The sequence below is a fragment of the Nelumbo nucifera genome, chromosome 7, assembly GCF_055504915.1.
Source record: "Nelumbo nucifera cultivar China Antique chromosome 7, China Antique-T2T, whole genome shotgun sequence".
NCBI lineage: Eukaryota > Viridiplantae > Streptophyta > Magnoliopsida > Proteales > Nelumbonaceae > Nelumbo > Nelumbo nucifera.
Window position 1 is genome coordinate 12,579,827 of NC_142655.1, and position 18,483 is coordinate 12,598,309.

Consider the following 18,483-nt stretch of genomic DNA (forward strand, 5'->3'; position numbering starts at 1 on the left):
ACATCAATCAAATCCCAAAATTATCAACCCAAAACCAAATCTTTATTCAACACCATGAATTGCATGGGTTTACTTGCTAATATCCATTTGAATTAGAATAGAATCTGGATTTTCAGAAACTATCGACATAGGTAGTAGGTATCATATATGTATGTGTATATATATTGATCATCCCCCAAGTGGATATGTCAAAGGGCAATAGGCTAATGAGCTGGAAAGCTATATATGTATATATGTATGTATGCATGTATGTGTGTGTATGTACATATGTATGTATGATATGCATGATTAAAATAACTATGACCAATCATGCATGGTCTAATTGAAAGAGAAACATACCTACCAGAGATTTAAAAAAATGAAAGAAATCAAATAATTACTCATTAGAAATTCTGAATGTGTTTTTCCAAGATGTGTGAATTTAGTTTTTAAAACAAAAACACGCTACAATGGCAAACACAATAGTGGAGAACAGTCGCTTGTTTTTGTTTTGAAATACAAAATCGTGCATATTAGATAGTGGTCCCTAATTTGTGAAGTTTTACTCCTGAACTCAATTCGAAGTAACTCCAACCCTAACCTGACTTGATCCAACTAAAGTAAAAATTGGATGCAGAACCCATCAGCCCCGCCCCATATGTAGCAAATATAACATACGTGTGTACATACATACATATCTATATTATATTTTAAAACTGCAGTTGTGCATAGTAACTTTCTCTCTTTTGCTTTTCAACTCTTTTAAAGTTGGGGTTTTTACCGTGTTCAATCCACCCTTAGGTGAAGCTACTACTAGACTAGGGGTGGACTGGTTCCTGCCATGGATTGATGCCAAATTCACAGGCAAGATGTGATTTATGGGGCAGGGGGCATTACTAGTAGAATAGGAGGGGGCTGCAAATTCATTTTCTGAGGGGGATTGCAGTCCAAAAATCCCTTTAAAGTTTTGTGGATTTTTTATTTAAAAGAAATAAAAAAAAAAATAACAAGAGTTAGCTAAATCAATTTTCCTTTTGCATTAAAATTAAATTTTACAACAGAAAAGAGTTATTTCCAGTCCTCCATTAATACCAAGCCATCTGTACTCAACATTTGGTTGGTATTGCACTCAGTGACGTAATGAAGAATTCTTTTTTTTTTTTTTTTCCGTGGGGTCATTCAATAAATTGTATCAAAAATATTTTCATACATTAAATGATTTGACTAAAAGTAACAAAAATAATTTAACATCTTCAAAATACAAATATAAGGAAAAGACTGTAATACCTTAATCACACTATTTCAACAAAAAATAATGTCATCTTTATCTTAAAACAGAAAATCTAGATATAAGTACAAAAGCAATGTAAAAAACACAACTCAGAAGGAAAAAATTAAAAGCATATAAATATAGATTACTCATACTCCATCTTTTTCAAATTTAATTTCATAACAAGTCTTGCATAAAAAATAATTACATTAGAAATTTATATGTATATGATATATGAGGGGACTATTCGATTAGAATGGTAAATTTCTTTTAAAGCTTTGTCTTTTGTTTTCTTGTTTTTTATGGTTAAAATCCAAGGGATGCTTCCAAATTCTTTTGATGTATGGTTTGCTTCTTGAGTTGACAAATGTGGTCAGATTAAAAGTAGAAAGGATGAGTTATTGAATTACACAGCTATTCAATTATGGATGATATGGAAGAGTACAAAGGAATGTGTTTTAGAAAATGTGATCCCTGATCCTAATCTGTCCTTATGTATAACAGGGCTTGGAAGGAGAGGTAGATGATTTTGTTGAAAAAATGACAAGATTCTTCGCAACTTCGTAAGGGTGATCAACAAATTTTTTTAGTGGCAGCCACCTCAAATGAATGTTCTTAAAATCAATGTGGATGATAGTTTTATCAAGTGGATGAATGAATTAGTTATTAGAAATAATTTTGGATTTCCCGAAGCAGTTCTTCTCTGTGTCCTCTTCGTGGAATTCAGCTAGCAAAACAGTTCTCCCATGGTCCTTTTGTAGTGGAAAATGATAATAGGTCCTTAATCCAGGCTTTATCACAAGGAGATCTTTCGGCTGCTCAGGATGCTTTCTTGTTTTTTTAAGGATATTCATTCTGACCGAGTGTGAAAACTCTAATAATATATCCTTTTATTTTGTTGAAAGAGAAGGAAACTCCCTGGCCCATAGGCTAGCCAACAAAGGTTTAAAGGAGTCAAGTGTATATATAGACAACCCATTTGAGAGAAGTCTTTACGTTTGCCCATTATTAAATTCTTCTTCTTTTCCTTGTTGATCATCACCATCTTGTTCTTCTCACCATTGACCGACTCCACAGCAATAGCATAAGTCAAAGATCATCAGCAATGCACTAGGTACGATGGAAACCACATCTAAACAACTCATTTGCTTATGTAAACTAGATTGGGTAATGACTTTTTTAAAGTATGATTTATAAAATTTTAGGCGTTTTTTTTTTTTAACAATGGTTTGAGAAAAGATGTCTACTTGGTCCATTAATTAGGTTTTGCAAAAATAAGCATCAGGTGTCTTGGGTTGTGTATCATACCTTTTTTCCGAGGAGATGTACGTCGTGTTGTCCAGGAATCCATGTCCTGTAGGTGTGGGGAGATATGTACAAGGCGATCGAGCCACTTCAGTTCATCAGGGGAACTCGGGTTTATTTTATCAACCCAATATGTTGAACCCAACTACGAAACTTGGTGTGTTGAATCATTCTCATTCAAATTGATCTCCTTGTATGGTCACTGGCTGGTCGTAATGGAGGAATCAGATCCCACCGATCCCATCAGGGGTCCGGTTATCGGGTCAAACAGTTAGCCCGTTTTAATAAAAAAATAAAAAATTGTCAAAACCACTCGAACAGTTAACCGTCCGTATCAGCGGTTTGTTAACCAAAATCAATAATTTTTGAAGAAAATCTAATTTTGAGGAAAATTGAAACCGGTCACCTGACCGGTTCCTGGATATTCGGTCCGACCATCCGGTCCAGTCTGATTTTGAAAACCATGATTTGAACTCTAATCAAACCCAACAAAAAAAAATATATATAATTTAACTTATAAGAATAATAAAAATATATTCTCTTTTTTGTTACTTTTCAATAAAGAAAACAAACCTATATATACATATATACCTTCAAATTATCAGCGACTGACTATGGTACGTAGGGGACACACAACAAGCATTTTCCTTTAATTTTATTCGACCGAAAAACAGTGATGATCGATATTGTATTATATCTATATACATATATAACTTCCCATCTTCAACAAAGTCATAAGATTCATAACTAGATCATTGCAACAAACACACATAAGTATGTAAAACAACTACTCCAGATCCTTCATGGACAACTTGAGATAACCACGCGTCAATGGCCTAAAGACATCAGCAGCCTCAGCCTCCAAGAACTCCAGCTGCCCTTTCGGCATGTGCATATAGACAATCCAGTCACCATTCCCTCTTGAACTGGGCATGGGCATAACGTACCCAGCCTCACCTTGCCATGGAAAATGGTAGGACCCAAATATGGGGCTGCCCCACCCGAAATCCACCATCCCTACAGGGAACCGCTGCCCAGAGGACACCACAAACGTCGGTCCATCCATATTACGTCTGCTACAATATATCTTGGCTAATGCTGGCTCTGGCCGATGATCTTCCACCCAATCAATCAAACCCAGGAAATGCTCCTTAGTGACTGCATCTTTCAAGTAGTTATGCACCACGCCTGCCACCCAATTCAATGGCCTTGTCTTAAGCTCACTAACACTCTCATCCCCGAAAGGAATGGAAAGGACATTCCCGAAGTAGGTATCCATTGAGCATGTTGTTTTGCCTTCACCATCCATGCTTAATCTCCTCCGCCCATCAACCACAATACCCATTTTGCATCTCTTGGCATCGTCATTGGAGCTTTTGGCAACCATCTTCCACAAGAATGCACTAAACGACTCTATTTTGCTTCTCTTTTTATAGCCATTAGAGTTAGCCTGCGACTGAAGCCGGTCAATATCCTGAGCTGTGACATAGTAGATGCGACTTATGAGATGATCATCATGAACTCCAAGTTCAGCAACTGTAGGAGGAGGAGGCAACATTGATATGGGTATGTACATTTCATCAAGGGATGGATCATAACATCCTGCAGGTTTTCTAGGATTTAGTAGGGACCGACGGAAAGATGGAGTGATGGATATCGGTTTTGCTTGAGCAATCTCCGCCCATGACACAAAAAACATGTTGGCGGAATAGGCATCTGCTACTCGGTGATCAAATGTGCATGCCACCACAAGACCTCCACATTTGAGCTCCGTTGCCTGTTCATACAAATTAACGAGCTTAATTTTCAGCACATCACAAATTAATACAAATATTAATTTCGTAACCAAATTCAATTCTAAGCAAGTTTCTATCTTTCAAACCTTTTCTACTCCTAGGGTACTCAGTGTTTTATGACTTATACTTTGATAAGTGGAATTGGTGGAAACAAGGTTACTAACTATTCAGCAAAACTCATCAAATACAAGTTTGGAATGAACCAGGCTTATGTGGATTGCAAGAATAGAAGCACAGTGGTTACTATCAAATGGGATGACAGATATATGTACTTTCAAATTGGGAACAAATGGAGTTGAAGCTCTGACCAAAGGAACAAATATTGATAATTTGTATATATTAATTTGCAAATTAATGCTGCAAGATATAAAACAAATAATCGAATTCAAATTCGATGATTAATTATTTTAGATAATTAATATATAATATAAATGTTTTATTTATATAAAATATATAAACTATTTATATAATTTAAATATTATATATCTTAACTAAAATAATTAAATATTTTATATTATATTATATAAATTATATAATCGGTCGAATTGAGATATTTGTCAAATCAAATCAGATCATAGCCAAATTCAATTCAATCATGTCAAATCTGGAATTTGAAACCAAATTGTGGGATACCGTTGTCACTCCCAACTAAAATGGCCCGTAGAAGTTCTCTTTTAATTAAGCTGTTCTGGTAGAAACTTTAAAAGAAAAAAGGCATGTGACTTGAGATTTCCATATTTATAGTTTGATAGAAAGAACACCCTCCTCTTTACAATTAATGATGACGTACCGAAAGAAAATATTAACCTTGTTTGGATTCAAAAAATAATAACCTTGTCTCACGCAGAGACCAAAGAGAGGATTACATAAAACAAAAGATTCACACGATTATAGGACTTCAGCAATTTGATTTAGGAGCAATTTTGTGACATGAACAGCTTTCTTTGTTGTGATTAATTTCAAGAAAATTAGCCCTTACAAATTAAGGATGCATGGCATGCAATTTTCCCTGTTTTCCCGATCTCCATCGAGTTCCGCCCTGATTGGGCCGGGGATGGGGATAATTTTCCCACATCGGGACACAAGGATGGGGAAATTTTCATCCCCGTTAATGGGTGCGCCCCACATGCACACCTCAGCAAGTATGGTCAGTAGATCCTAACTGTTGAACAGGAGGCCAACTCAATATAGTCATGGTCAGCCATATGTGGATTAATTAATTTGATAGATCAAATAAGAGAGAAACTAAGTCCAAGGAAAGTTCTTGATAAATTTCACAACCCCACACCATAGATGGGGTTGTATGCGTAAGGAAAAATTCCCTACTTCCCTACCGGTCTAGCTGGGAAGTCTTTTTAATATTTTTGGTGCCATGGAACGTTATAGGGTTTAATTTGAATCACCCCCAAGAATTTAGGGATGTCAATTTTTACCTTACTTAAAAAACAATTTTGGGACAAGGACGGGCTTTGGGAATGGGGTGGGAACGGGTCTTGAACTTAAAAGAATATTTGAGTTTTATGTAAACAAAAACAGTATATCTTAGTTAGAATATGGTAAAAAAGTTGTGCGCACGAACCCAAACTGCAATACTGCACGATGTTGAGGCTGCTGAGACAGAGATCAGTCTGTACCCAAAAATAAGAAGAAGAAAAAAAAAAGGAAAAAGAAGAAGCACCTGAACGCAAAGCACACCTTGCTTCTTATGGGGAACAAGCTTTGCAATACTAGTGTCTGGATCATAGAACTGGACATCTTGAAGATGGATGTCGGCATAAGCTTCCATGAAATCCACCCCTCGATTGTTGCAGAGGAGCTCCGGCTCGCCGACGGAGTTGGTGACAACCTCACCCGCAAACGCATAGTACGACACGAGGGCTTCAGCCAGTGCTCTCTTGAGAATGCTAACCATCGATCTAAAGGTGAGGTTGTTTCCTTTAGTTGCTGATGATCTCTGATAACAGAAGAAAACTCCCACATCAACGGGTGGCAGCAGTAAGTCCAGGTTCGAGAGGGGCAGCCAGTGTTCCTGCATGGGCAACACCGCTGCCACCACCTCTTTGCTCTTCAAACTTACTGAAAAGTCGCTACCACCCATGACGGTACCAGAGAGAGAGAGAGAGAAATATGCTGTGGACTTTTCAATGTGATAATTGGAAATTTATAACAACAGAAAGAGCTAATAATATAATTCTATAAGGCAAATTGAACTTATTAATTATTGAGTTATTATATATTGAGCTGGTACAGGCACCATCACTCCAACAACCACCAGTTGAATTTCAGCTCTGGAATCTCTTAATATTGAACTTGTTTTTATTCTGAAACCAGGAACCTCTTAAATTTTGTAAATGACTACTTAATATTATATATACAATAATAACAGGAACATGAGAGTCGGATCTATTAATCACCGGCCAACCTCATTCAGTCACACCATATGAAATATCCATGACCACAACACAACCGATGTTCCATATACACAGTTGGATGAACATGATCAACAATATATTGTGGTCAGCAGATCTGGATTCGTAGAACGAAACAAATAGGGGAGGAGAAGACCAAAGAATTATTGGTAAGTCATTGTATTAAATTCTAATTTCCTGAACAGCATAGGTGGTACCAAATACCACCAATGTCGACATATATGACAAAGTCAAAAGGGCAATGGGCCGGAAATCCACCTAGCTAGGTGGGGTCGAATGCCACCTACTCTGATTTCCTCAACAACACAGGAAGTATGAAACACCATTTATGTCAACAAATATTGAAAGGTTAGAAAAATATATACTATATATTTATGAATATATATAGGTGGTATGTGCTATACATAGGTGGTATGTGCTATATTTTAATTTGCTCAACAACATAGGTGGTATGTGCTATACATGTATCTATCAAACACAACCTTATATTTACATAACCAAGTGGAGAAAGCAACAAAAGCCATCTATTACATGTATGTATGTATGTATGTATGTACTTTTAGATAATAACGTTTCTCTTTCAAATGCATGGTTAATTTTTCATTTAAAAAAAGGATAAATAAATTTTAACTCTGATTAAAAACTTACCTCATACATTTTAACAACAAATCAAATCTGACTAAAAATGGAATTGAAGGCCATGTCATCTGTGATGTCCTTTGCTATTCAAAGATGCTGTAAGTTTTTGTGTAGTGGATTCGTGGAATCAGAAATGGAACCTCTAGGATGTACCTCCTTGATTTTGTTAACCTAATTTGTTATTTATAATTTATTTATTTATTTATTTTTTTTTAGGAGGGGGGATACAAAGAGAATATCCCGTTGTTTAGCTTCAAATCGTCAATTGATGCCACTAGAATTTGTTGCAGGTGTTTTTGGTAAGGTCATATTTAATTTTGTTAGAAGGTAATAGAATAGAATTGGGATCTGTTCCTCAAGAGTGCACTTCACACCAATCTCAGCCAGCTCAACAGAATAGATCACAGGGTAGTTGCCCAAAAATTTAAACTTTTTAATGGAGTAGTAGTTGGGAGTTCATTTTAATTTCAGTCAACCAAATCTCTACAGCTTCGAAAGAACTTTTAGATAATATATAATAATTGATTTTTATCCATCATTAGAGCAAATATGATTAAGTTTCCTAACTCAACTAAAAAAAGTCCAACCTAACTTATCAAATGTATAAATCCCAAACAAAATGCTGTACAGGGACTGGTCATTAACTAGTTATTTTAATTATTTTCTAACTACTCTTGATTCAAGATGCATAATACGTTCTAACATCATCTGTGGCCATACATCTCACCGTGAGATTGGGACCCACCATTTACGTGACACGCGAACACAGATGATGTTAGAACGTATTGGACAGTTTTTTGTTGTGAGCACATCAGGGCCTGATTCTTGCAGTTCAAATTGAAATTAAAATAATATAGTGTGATAGTTAAAAAAAAAAAAAAAAACTCTTATTGGAATCATTTTTCCTACGGGACCCACTAATCTCAGCCACATCTCACCCTGTGTTGGGAATATCTCCCCGTGAATATTGAGCATCTAGCTCAACAGAATAGATCACAGGGTAGTTGCCCAAAAATTTAAACTTTTTAATGGAGTAGTGGTTTGGGATTTCATTTTAATTTCAGTCAACCAAATCTCTATAGCTTCGAAAGAACTTTTAGATAATATATAATAATTGAGTTTTATCCATCAAATTAGAGCAAATATGATTAAGTTTCCTAACTCAACTAAAAAAAGTCCAACCCAACTTATCAAATGTATGAATCCCAAACAAAATGCTGTATGTTTCCCCGTACCAACAACTACAGTGACTGGTCATTAACTAGTTATTTTAATTATTTTCTAATTACTCTTGCTTCAAGACGTATAATACGTTCTAACATGATCTGTGGCCATACATCTCACCGTGAGATTGGGACCCACCATTTACGTGACACGCGAACAGATGTTAGAACAGTTTTTTGTTGTGGGCACATCAGGACCTGATTCTTGCAGTTCAAATTGAAATTAAAATAATATAGTGTGAAAATTAAAAAAAAAATCTTATTGGGATCATTTTTCCTACACGACCTATCATATTTCTGCCATGTAGAGAGATGATATGGCCCATCCATGCATACAATCCACTGCATAGATCTGTGTTCATTTTTAGCAATCTACATCCATCAGCCACGCCATGTTTGGTGATTTCCCAATTAATGGTAGCAATTCAAAGTTGTAATTTTTTTCTGCTAGAAAATCCTCACACGCAGAGGGTCTATTTTTGTACAAGTGGCAAGTATTTCAAGGCTTGAGACTTGCCCCAAGAATAGAAACCGATTAGAAACAAGCTTGGATCTCCTACTCATAGGACATTATAACTATACATTGTGAATATCTTTCATATTTATAAGTTATCATTCATGGGGAGATGTTGTTCATGTAAATGAGTAGGATTCTTACTCATTACCATTTTATGCCAATTTAGAGACAAGAGTTTGGACACAGATATTAACTAACCTTGGTGGATGAACATTGTTGCAGGAGAGCTTTAACATGGATGGTGGTCCTCCTACACAATAATATGCATGGCTCTTGATGGTGAGATGAAATTCTAACTTGGGTCTTATCTTCTAACTTTGATTACTTTTGCTTCACATCTACCTGTGTTTTGTTTGTTTGTAAGGATGATGTGGTTCCGATCTATATGAAAGAGAGTAAATCCACAAATCAGATATAGGAAGGGGGAGAGGAGAGAGAGAGAGAGAGCTAGAGGGAGGGGGAGAGAGGAGAGAGAGAGGGAGGGGAAATCTGATCAGCTAATTAGATTTCAGGGAGGGGAGGAAAGAGGAGAGAGAGAGCTAGAGGGAGGGAGAATCTGATTAGATGATCAGATTTCAGGGAGGGCAAGAGAGAGGAAAGAGAGAGAGGAGAAAGAGAGAGGAGAGCTAGAGGGAGAGCTAGAGGGAGGGGGAATCTGATCAGCTAATCAGATTTCAAGGAGGGGAGAAGAGAGGAGAGAGAAAAGAGAGAGAGCTAGAGGGAGGGGGACAGAGGAGAGAGAGGGAGGGAGAGCTAGAGGGAGGGGGAATTTGATCAGTTTATCAAATTTTAGGGAGGGGAGGAGAGAGGAGAAAGAGAGAGGAGAGAGAGAACTAGAATCTGGTGTACAGTGAGATTGCCGGTGGGATGTTTTTGGGTTAGGGCTTGTCAGAGGAGAGGAGAAAATGGGAGGGAGTTTGAAACTTCGAATGAAATCCTTGAAAATGGGTTTTAGCCTTCCAAGTATTTTTTGCCCTTTTGTGTCCAGTTCAACCGTTTTTGGTTGGTGGTTCATGCGTCCAGTGAACCCACAGGTGCACAAAATGCGAGCCCCCAACGTTCATATCTAGCATTCTCTTTCCTATCGCCTCTCTTTCTCTCTCCTCTCTCCTCCCCTCCCTAAAATCCAGTCAACTAATCAGATTTCTGACTCAGTTGATCAGATTCCCCCTCCCTCTAGCTCTCCCTCTCTCTCTCCTCTCTCCTCCCCTCCCTAAAATATGATAAGGTGATCAGATTTCTAACAAGTTGATCAGATTCCCCCCTCCCTTTAGCTCTCCCTCTCTCTCTCTCTCTCCCTCCTCCCTCTCCTTCCTCCCTCCTCTCTTCCTCCTCTCTCTCTCTCTCCTCTTTCTCTTCCCCTCCCTGAAATCTGATAAGCTAATCAGATTCCCCCTCCCTCTAGCTCTCCCTCTCTCTTTCTCCTATCTCTATCTCTCTCTCTCCCATCTCCTCCCCTCCCTGAAATCTATTTAGGTGATTAGGTTTCTGATTAGAAATTGATCAGATCCCCCCTCCCTCTAGCTCTCCCTCTCTCTCTCTCTCTCTCCTCTCTCTCTCTCCTCTCTCTCTTTCCTCTCTCCTCTCTTTCTCCTCTCTCTTTCCTCACTTTCCTCTCTCCTCTCTCCCCCTCCCTAAAATTTGATCAACTGATTAGATTCCCCCTCCCTCTAGCTCTTTCTCTCCTTTCTCTTTCCTCTCTCCTCCCCTCCCTGAAATCTGATCAGCTCCCCCCTCCCTCTAGCTCTCCCTCTCTCTTTCTCCTCTCTCACTCCTCTCTCCTCCCCTCCCTGAAATCTGATCAAGTGAATCTGATCAACCCCCACCCTCTAGCTCTCCCCCCCCTCTCTCTCTCTCTTTCCTCACTCCTCTCTTTCTCCTCTCTCTCCTCTCTCTTTCTCCTCTCCCTTTCCTCTCTCCTCTCTCCTCCCCTCCCAGAAATCTAATCAGCTGATCAGATTTCTAACTAGAAATCTAATGAGTTGATCAGATTTCCCCCTCTAGCTCTCCCTCTCTCTCTCTCTCCTCTTTCCAAGTTTGCCTGTATGAGTTAATTGAACTTAATGCTTGTATGAGTATTGAATTTAATGCTTGTATGATTTTGTTGAAATGTATTTGCTCAAATACTGACTTATTCCATTAATGATACAGGGACTATTGGATGGATATTGATATGCGTGGGCTTCTAACCATAAAGCTACTACATAAAGGATAATTAAAACACATTTGCAATTGTAGTTTATGGTTTTTTTGTTCTTTTATTTTTTGAATGGTGGATGAGGGAGCAATGTTTTATAGGTTGGTGTTAATATGATAACCACATCATTTAGACATATTGTGGAAGAACTGTTGCTTAATTTTTGCTTCCACATTTTTTGTAAATGGTGATGGTATGACTTTACAAGAATACTAATGTTGAATGGGTGTGGTCCCCTTATTTGTGTTGGTGTGAGAATGCTAATGTTGATCACTTTAGAATTGTTTCTCATATTAATGAAATATTATTTGTTAAGGTAACTTGTTCTAGGGTACCTATTATTGATAGGCAATTCCTCATCACTTTAACCAACAATTGGATCTCACGCGCAAAGTTGGTGATCCCATTCTAATGGAGATATGCAAAAAATTGGAATACGGTTATTATTGGACACTAACCATTGGAACTTTATTGTACATATAACTTGAATGCAATGGCAAATACAGTTCATTAACTACTTCTTGTACATATAACTCTAATTCTTGTACATATACATGCCAAAAAATACAACAATTAACACAATAACTAAGACCCTCATGCTCTTTAACCCTTCAGTAACTACTTCTTGGGAGGACTCCATAGCCTTAATGTGACAATCAAAACCAGCTACTAGTTGATGAAGCTCTACAATGTGGCTTTCCAGATGATCTTCTGATGAATTGCCTTCATTAGAAAAGTTTGTGGGAACTGCCCATTAAAAGAAATTGCATGGCGGAGGTATGCTGCCCTGAATAAAATCAAATGCAAAGAAATCAGCGTCTCATAATTAATTTGAACACAAATAAATGGCCTTAATTGCTTACAAGATTAATTGAGCAACTGTATGATGAAGCTCTCCTCTCTCCTCCCCTCCCTGAAATCTGATTAGATGATCAGATTTCTGATCAGATTCCCCCTTCCTCCAACTCTCTCTCTCCTCTCTCTTCCCCTCCCTGAAATCTGACCAGTTCAGATTTCTAATTAGAGAAAGGCAATCAGTTGATCAAATTCCCCCTCCCTCTCGCTCTCCCTCTCTCTCTCTCATCTCTCCTCTCTCTCTCTTTCCTCTCTCCCTCTCCCTCTCTCCTCTCTCCTCCCCTCCTTGAAATTTTATCAGCTGGTCAGATTCCCCCTCCCTCTAGCTCTCTCTCTCTCCTCCCCTCCCTGAAATCTGATCAGCTGATCAGATTCCCCCCTCCCTCTAGCTCTCTCTCTCTCTCTCTCTCTCTCTCTCTCTCTCTCTTCTCTCCAGGTTTGCTTGTATGAGAACTACTTGGCTGTAGATATAACTCTTTCATGACAGACAAAGTCTACATTCAGACTATAAAATTTTCTCTTGCAAGAACCATAGGAGTGTTTGATGTTTGAACAGAGAAAATAAATCCCTATCCAAGCCAAGGAATAAAGGAATAGCTTTCCACGTTTGGTTTAAACCTATTCTTTAAGAAAAATTTCTGATTATCCCAGTAAAGGTTTTATATGAACAAAAATTACAAAAATTGCTGGAAGAAGTTGCAAAAATTGTTGTCTTCGTTCTGGATTTAACAAATGAAACATATTCTTTAAGAATTACCTGGAAGAAGTTGCAAAAATTGTTGTCTTCATTCTGGGTTGAACAAATGAAACATATTCTTTAAGAATTACTTGGTAGAAGTTGCAAAAATTGGTAGGTAAAGAGAAGAGATTCCGAAGAAAAGGATTTGCATAAATGATTGAGTTTAAAGTCTTGAAACACCGATCAACAAATGATAATAGTGACAAGACAACAAGGGAGAAATAGGTTTCTTCGTTCAACCCAAGATGAAGACAACAGGGGAGAAATAGGTTTCTTCGTTCAACCCAAGACGAAGACAACATCTTTTGTTCTTCAACCCAAAACGAAGACAACAGGGGAGAAATAAGAAGGGTTTTTCGTAAAGGGTATTTTCAGTATTTTGAAATTTTTAACCCAACATGTGAGTTTCTAACGGAAATCTTACATCGGGTACCAAATTGTCGCAAATTGAAAGTTTGGATACCAAATTGTCCCAAATTGAAAGTTCGAGTATTAGATTACCACGATTTAAAGTACGGGTACCTAAAATACAGTACCTATCAAGAATTTTCCCAATATAATATTGCTAAAACTTCTCCTAAGGTATATATTAATATATATTAAAATAAAGATGGTCACATCGGATGGCATCTCCTTTCTCCTTTACTCCAATCTTGCATTTCTAGCCTTTTTACCTTATACCATTATCAGTTATCTCCAGCTGCCACTCAGCAGGGGCTAAAATTCAATCTCTCTTTCAGTCTCTCAATCCCCACTTTCCTAAAATTTTTACCCACTTCCCTATTACCTAAAATCCCTCACAATCTCTCAATCTCTCAATCTCTACCTTTCTAACATTCGCACATCCCAACATTCGAATCCGCATTTAATGCACCCGTGGGTTCACTGGACACGTGAACCCACCAACCAAAAACAACCACGTCAGCATTTTGATTAAACACTAACTTTAACGGGTGTTTCAGCCGTTTGCTGAACAGACCGGTTCAATCACCTGCAAAAAAACAGGGCTTCTTTCAAAGACGTTGTTGGAGTCTGACCACTGTGTTCGTGAGATCTGCAATCAGGGATTTCAGAGAGACCAGAACCTTCAGATGCAGTTGCGCCGGCAAAAGGTGCCATGGAAGCTACTCAAGAGGGAGACACCAGAGGTTCGAAAGATAGTGCTTGCTTGCCCAGAACCCAGCGACTTACACCATGGCCCTTGCCACGCACTGGGCGATATCGTCGGCATAAAGAAGCATTTCAGAAGGAAGCACAGCAATCACAAGCAATGGGTGTGTGAGAAGTGCTCCAAAGGATACGTGTTCAATCGGATTATAAACCTCATCTTAATACCCACAACTAAAGGCCGCTCTCTTGATCGAAGTTGCTTCTTGGGTTTCTTATTTTTCTTTTCTATATATCCAATTAAATTCAAACCCAAGAACTTAAGCTCAGCTGATGGAGAGTACCTTGTTAAATTGTCAATAGTTCAGTAATATTTATACTTGATGAGCCATAGTTCTTAAGATCAGGATCTCCTTTAACACAAGTGTCCTTTGGTGAATAACTTATTTTTCATCTTTTTCTTATTGATTTCCCTCCCCATCTTCCGTTTGAATCCAAAATCCAAACCCACTCTAACGAAAACCTAGCTTTTTTTTAATTGATTTCTTTATATATTTCATTTTAAGATGGGTGCACCTTTTTTGTTAAACATATCTTCTGCAAGACAAACAGGAAGATCAGGAGCCACTTGAATGTTCTGCTTGTTCTAGTTTTTTTTTTATTTTTTTATTTTATTTTTTTATTTTCATGTTCCATCATCCATTTGAAGTACCCATTTGATCAAACTGTAAGCTGATAGGTTTGATTCATTTGTGTTAATTTCTCTCTGATCAGGTTTGACAGTTTCGTTGAACACCAAGACGCTTGTAATGCTGGGTGTCTCAGAACTGAGTTGCAGACACTATAATCGGTAGCTTGCCTGTCTCGAACAGCTTCAAGCCCGAGCCCATCGAGTGACACAAATTTCAGTACAGCTCCTTGGCTTGGATCGAGAATGCAAAAGCCGAAGGAGCTCGTCTTCTTACGTCCATAATGGAATAATCCTTCCACTGTGGAACAACGCCACAATATGGAACTGTAGCTGTTACGTCATCGAATTATCTCGCAAATACCTTTGGTACCATGGTTTTCCTAAATACAGACGAAAATCATGCTACCCAGCTGCAGCTCTCAAATATTGGGTCATGTGACCATGGCGACAAAATTGATTCAAACAATGACAGTTTGAGAAAAGATGGAGATAGAAACTCTCCCAAAGAGAAGACAGCCATTGAAGAACCAGCTTTAGCAGCTTCTAGACTGAAAGAACAGGCAAGGGAGCAGCTAAGGTTGGCCATGGCAGAAAAGGCCTTTGCTAAAGAGGCAAGACAGCAAGCAAAACGACAAAATGAATTGGCTGAGCAGGAATTCGCAAACGAAGAAGAAGAAGAATCCTTGTAGAGGGTACCTTCCTCCGCTTTCCGCCGGTAGATTTCGCGCCCATGATCACCGGTGTACAGTGAGATTGCCGGTGGGATGTTTTTGGGTTAGGGCTTGTCAGACGAGAGGAGGAAATGGGAGGGAGTTCGAAACTTCGAATGAAATCCTTGAAAATGGGTTTTAGCCTCCCAAGTATTTTTTGCCCTTTTTGTCCGGTTCAACCGTTTTTGATTGGTGGGTTCACGCGTCCGATGAACCTACAGGTGTACAGAATGCGAACCCCCAACATTCATATCTAGCATTCTCTTCTTATTTCCCTCCCTACCCTTCTTCATCTTTTTTCCATTTTGCCGATTCCATATCACCACCATCTCAACCCACCCTATCATCTATTAATTTAGATACCATTAATTTGATTAAATTTGATTTAAATAATAGTGTTTTATTTAAGTTATTAACCTTAATTTTGATATTATTAATTTAATTAATTTAGAAATATTTAATTATAGTAACCAATTTTAAATTTGACTACATCTATTAATGTTTATTAAAGAAAGACAACCACATCAAATGGCTTCTCCTTTCTCCTTTACCCCAACCCTATGTTTCTACCTCTTTGCCTTATACCATTTCCAGCTCTCTCAAGCTTCCATGTCAACAGGGCTAAACTTTTTCTTAAAATCTCTATCTCAATCTCTTAATCCCACTTTCCAACTATTTAAAATCTCTCTCAATCTCTCAATCCCTACTTTCCTAAAACTCCCGCATCCCAACATTTATATTCTACATGCTCTTCTTATTTCCCTCCCTACCCTCATCTTTTTCCCTTTTGTCGACTCCATATCAACACCATCTCAACCCACCCTATTTATCTATTAATGTATAATTAAAATGGATATAAGGTAAAACATTAACTTAAACATTATTACTTTGATTAAATATTATTTTAAATAATAGTGATTTATTTAAGTTGCTAACCTTAGTTTTGATATTATTAATTTAATTATGTTAAGAAAATTTTAATTATATTTAATTACAATAATCAAATTTAAATATTTAATTATAGTAATTAAATAAGTTTGTCATAATTAATTTTGATTTTTGTTAATTTAAATATTAATTAATTATATTTAGATAACTTTAGTTAAACTTAAGTAAAAGTAAGGTACTTACTAAAGAAGAAGTTCCCATATCCATTGTTCAAAAATTAAAAGAAGAAAACCCCATATCTAATAATTATTTAATTTAAACTTATAGATAAGATACATATCTAATAATTATTCAATTTAAACTTATAGATAAGATACTTAAACTTGGATAATTAAGTAATATTAATTTGTGGGCAAGTAATTTATTTCATGTTAATTATGATGGGTTAATTTAGACAATATTAGTTTAGATTAGGGATGGAAATTTTTCCCATAAAACCATGGCACCCCACCCCGAAGGGGACAGGTTTTCCCCAGTCATAAATGGGGATGGGACGAGGATGGGGAAAATATTTTTTTCCCCAATTTGGGGATGGGGTTTTCATATAATTCCTTAAACTTGACCCAAACTAAGAATAGCAACGAGATAAGTTCGAGGCAGGAACCATACTCCCTATCCCTGACCTCGAACCCATCAAGGATAGAAATGACCCTCCATCCCTAATCACCGATGGAGACAGATTCCCCTTCTGGAACCTAAATCCCTAAGATTTTTAAATTAAATTATTTTTATGAAATACATTTACTTAAAATAACAAGCATTTTTTAAAATATAAAATATTTTAAATATATTTATATATATAATATAAATAATATTATATATAATTATATAATTAGGGTCTAGATGGGGTAGGGAATTCACTCCCCATCCCCAGTTGAATATCACTATCAATCCCTGTCCCCACGAAGGCAATGTCCATCATCGACCCCATTAGGTTGAGGAAGCCAAGTACCTAGTGGCGACAAGGAAAATTGCCATCCCTACCCCAAATCCAATGGTAATTAGTAAAATATCCTATGTTTAATATTAATTTCCATAATACCCCTGAATCTCTCCTAAATTCCTAAAACCTTAGGATCCCATAATTCTATTTTTAAAATACTCTCAAATTGCCATATCCAATTTCTAAATTCTCATAATTCTATTTCAAAATACCCCCAAATTAGATGTAATTTTAGGTGGGCAAAGAAAATTTGGGATTGTGGGTGCTCTGCCCCAAACTTGCCCTACCATTGGGGACAATGTAGGGGTAGGGTATCTTAGCTACGAGGCAAGGAGGAGGGGGTGCCCCACCTAGTTGCCAGACATACTTTAGATAACTACTATATGAAGGATGTTTAATAGGGTAAAAGACCATACACCCTGATTTTTCACAAATTGACTTAAAATACCTTGAGTTTTTCACAAATTGACCCAATTGGACTTATACATACCCTCCATTAATGAAAAGGCATGTTTTAAGTCATTGAAATTTTTAAAAATCCTATTTTACCCTTCTAGGCAGGAAGAAGAAGAAGAAAAAAATTAAAAGTTTAAAACAAAGCCAACAACATTGATTGGGCGAAATAGGAAAAAACTGAGTAGACTTGATTTTGGTTCGGTGGATGAGAAATCAAAAATTAAACCCAAAGGAAACAAAACCACGCTTTATCATAAGACACGCCAGCATACAGTAGGAACGTGGGTTGCTGGATTTGCAAGAATAGAAACAATCAAGTGAATGTGGCTCAGGGAAGGGAATCAAGAAGAAACAAAAATGGAACTTACTCATGGCCAAGTTATTCGGGAATTTGATTTAAGGAGGGAAGCTCATACAGGCGTACGGCTAGAGCATGGTTTTTTAAACTGAACTGGACCGGAAAAACTGGGAATCCGTCAGATGATTGGTTTCGTTTTTTCTTAAAATCGAAATTTCTCAAAAAAACAGTTGATTTTGGTCAATAAACCACTAATTCAGACGGTTAATCATTCAAAGCATTCAAACGATTTTAACTGTTTTTTATTTTTTTTTATTTTTTTGTCAGAACGGACTGACCGTTTGACCTAATAACTAGATCCCTGACTGATTCGGTTCCCAG

General features: G+C 37.3%; 1 protein-coding gene and 1 pseudogene across 2 annotated transcripts; one reads left to right on the plus strand and one right to left on the minus strand.

The window, feature by feature from the left end:
• Positions 1-3,178: 3,178 nt before the first annotated feature.
• On the minus strand, positions 3,179-6,490 carry LOC148790182 (coniferyl alcohol acyltransferase-like). Of its 2 annotated transcripts, none has more exons than XM_088892343.1 (2): positions 6,029-6,490; positions 3,179-4,331 (listed from the first exon to the last, which is right to left on the minus strand). In XM_088892343.1, exons 1-2 carry the CDS (start codon positions 6,446-6,448, stop codon positions 3,342-3,344), a joined length of 1,410 nt encoding a protein of 469 aa, XP_088748469.1. In that variant the 5' UTR covers positions 6,449-6,490; the 3' UTR covers positions 3,179-3,341. The 2 variants fall into 2 exon arrangements, with proteins under 2 accessions (XP_088748469.1, XP_088748470.1); XM_088892344.1 differs by having other exon boundaries at positions 6,046-6,484.
• Positions 6,491-12,123: 5,633 nt separating this feature from the next.
• On the plus strand, positions 12,124-15,449 carry LOC104611363 (uncharacterized; annotated as a pseudogene).
• Positions 15,450-18,483: the final 3,034 nt, after the last annotated feature.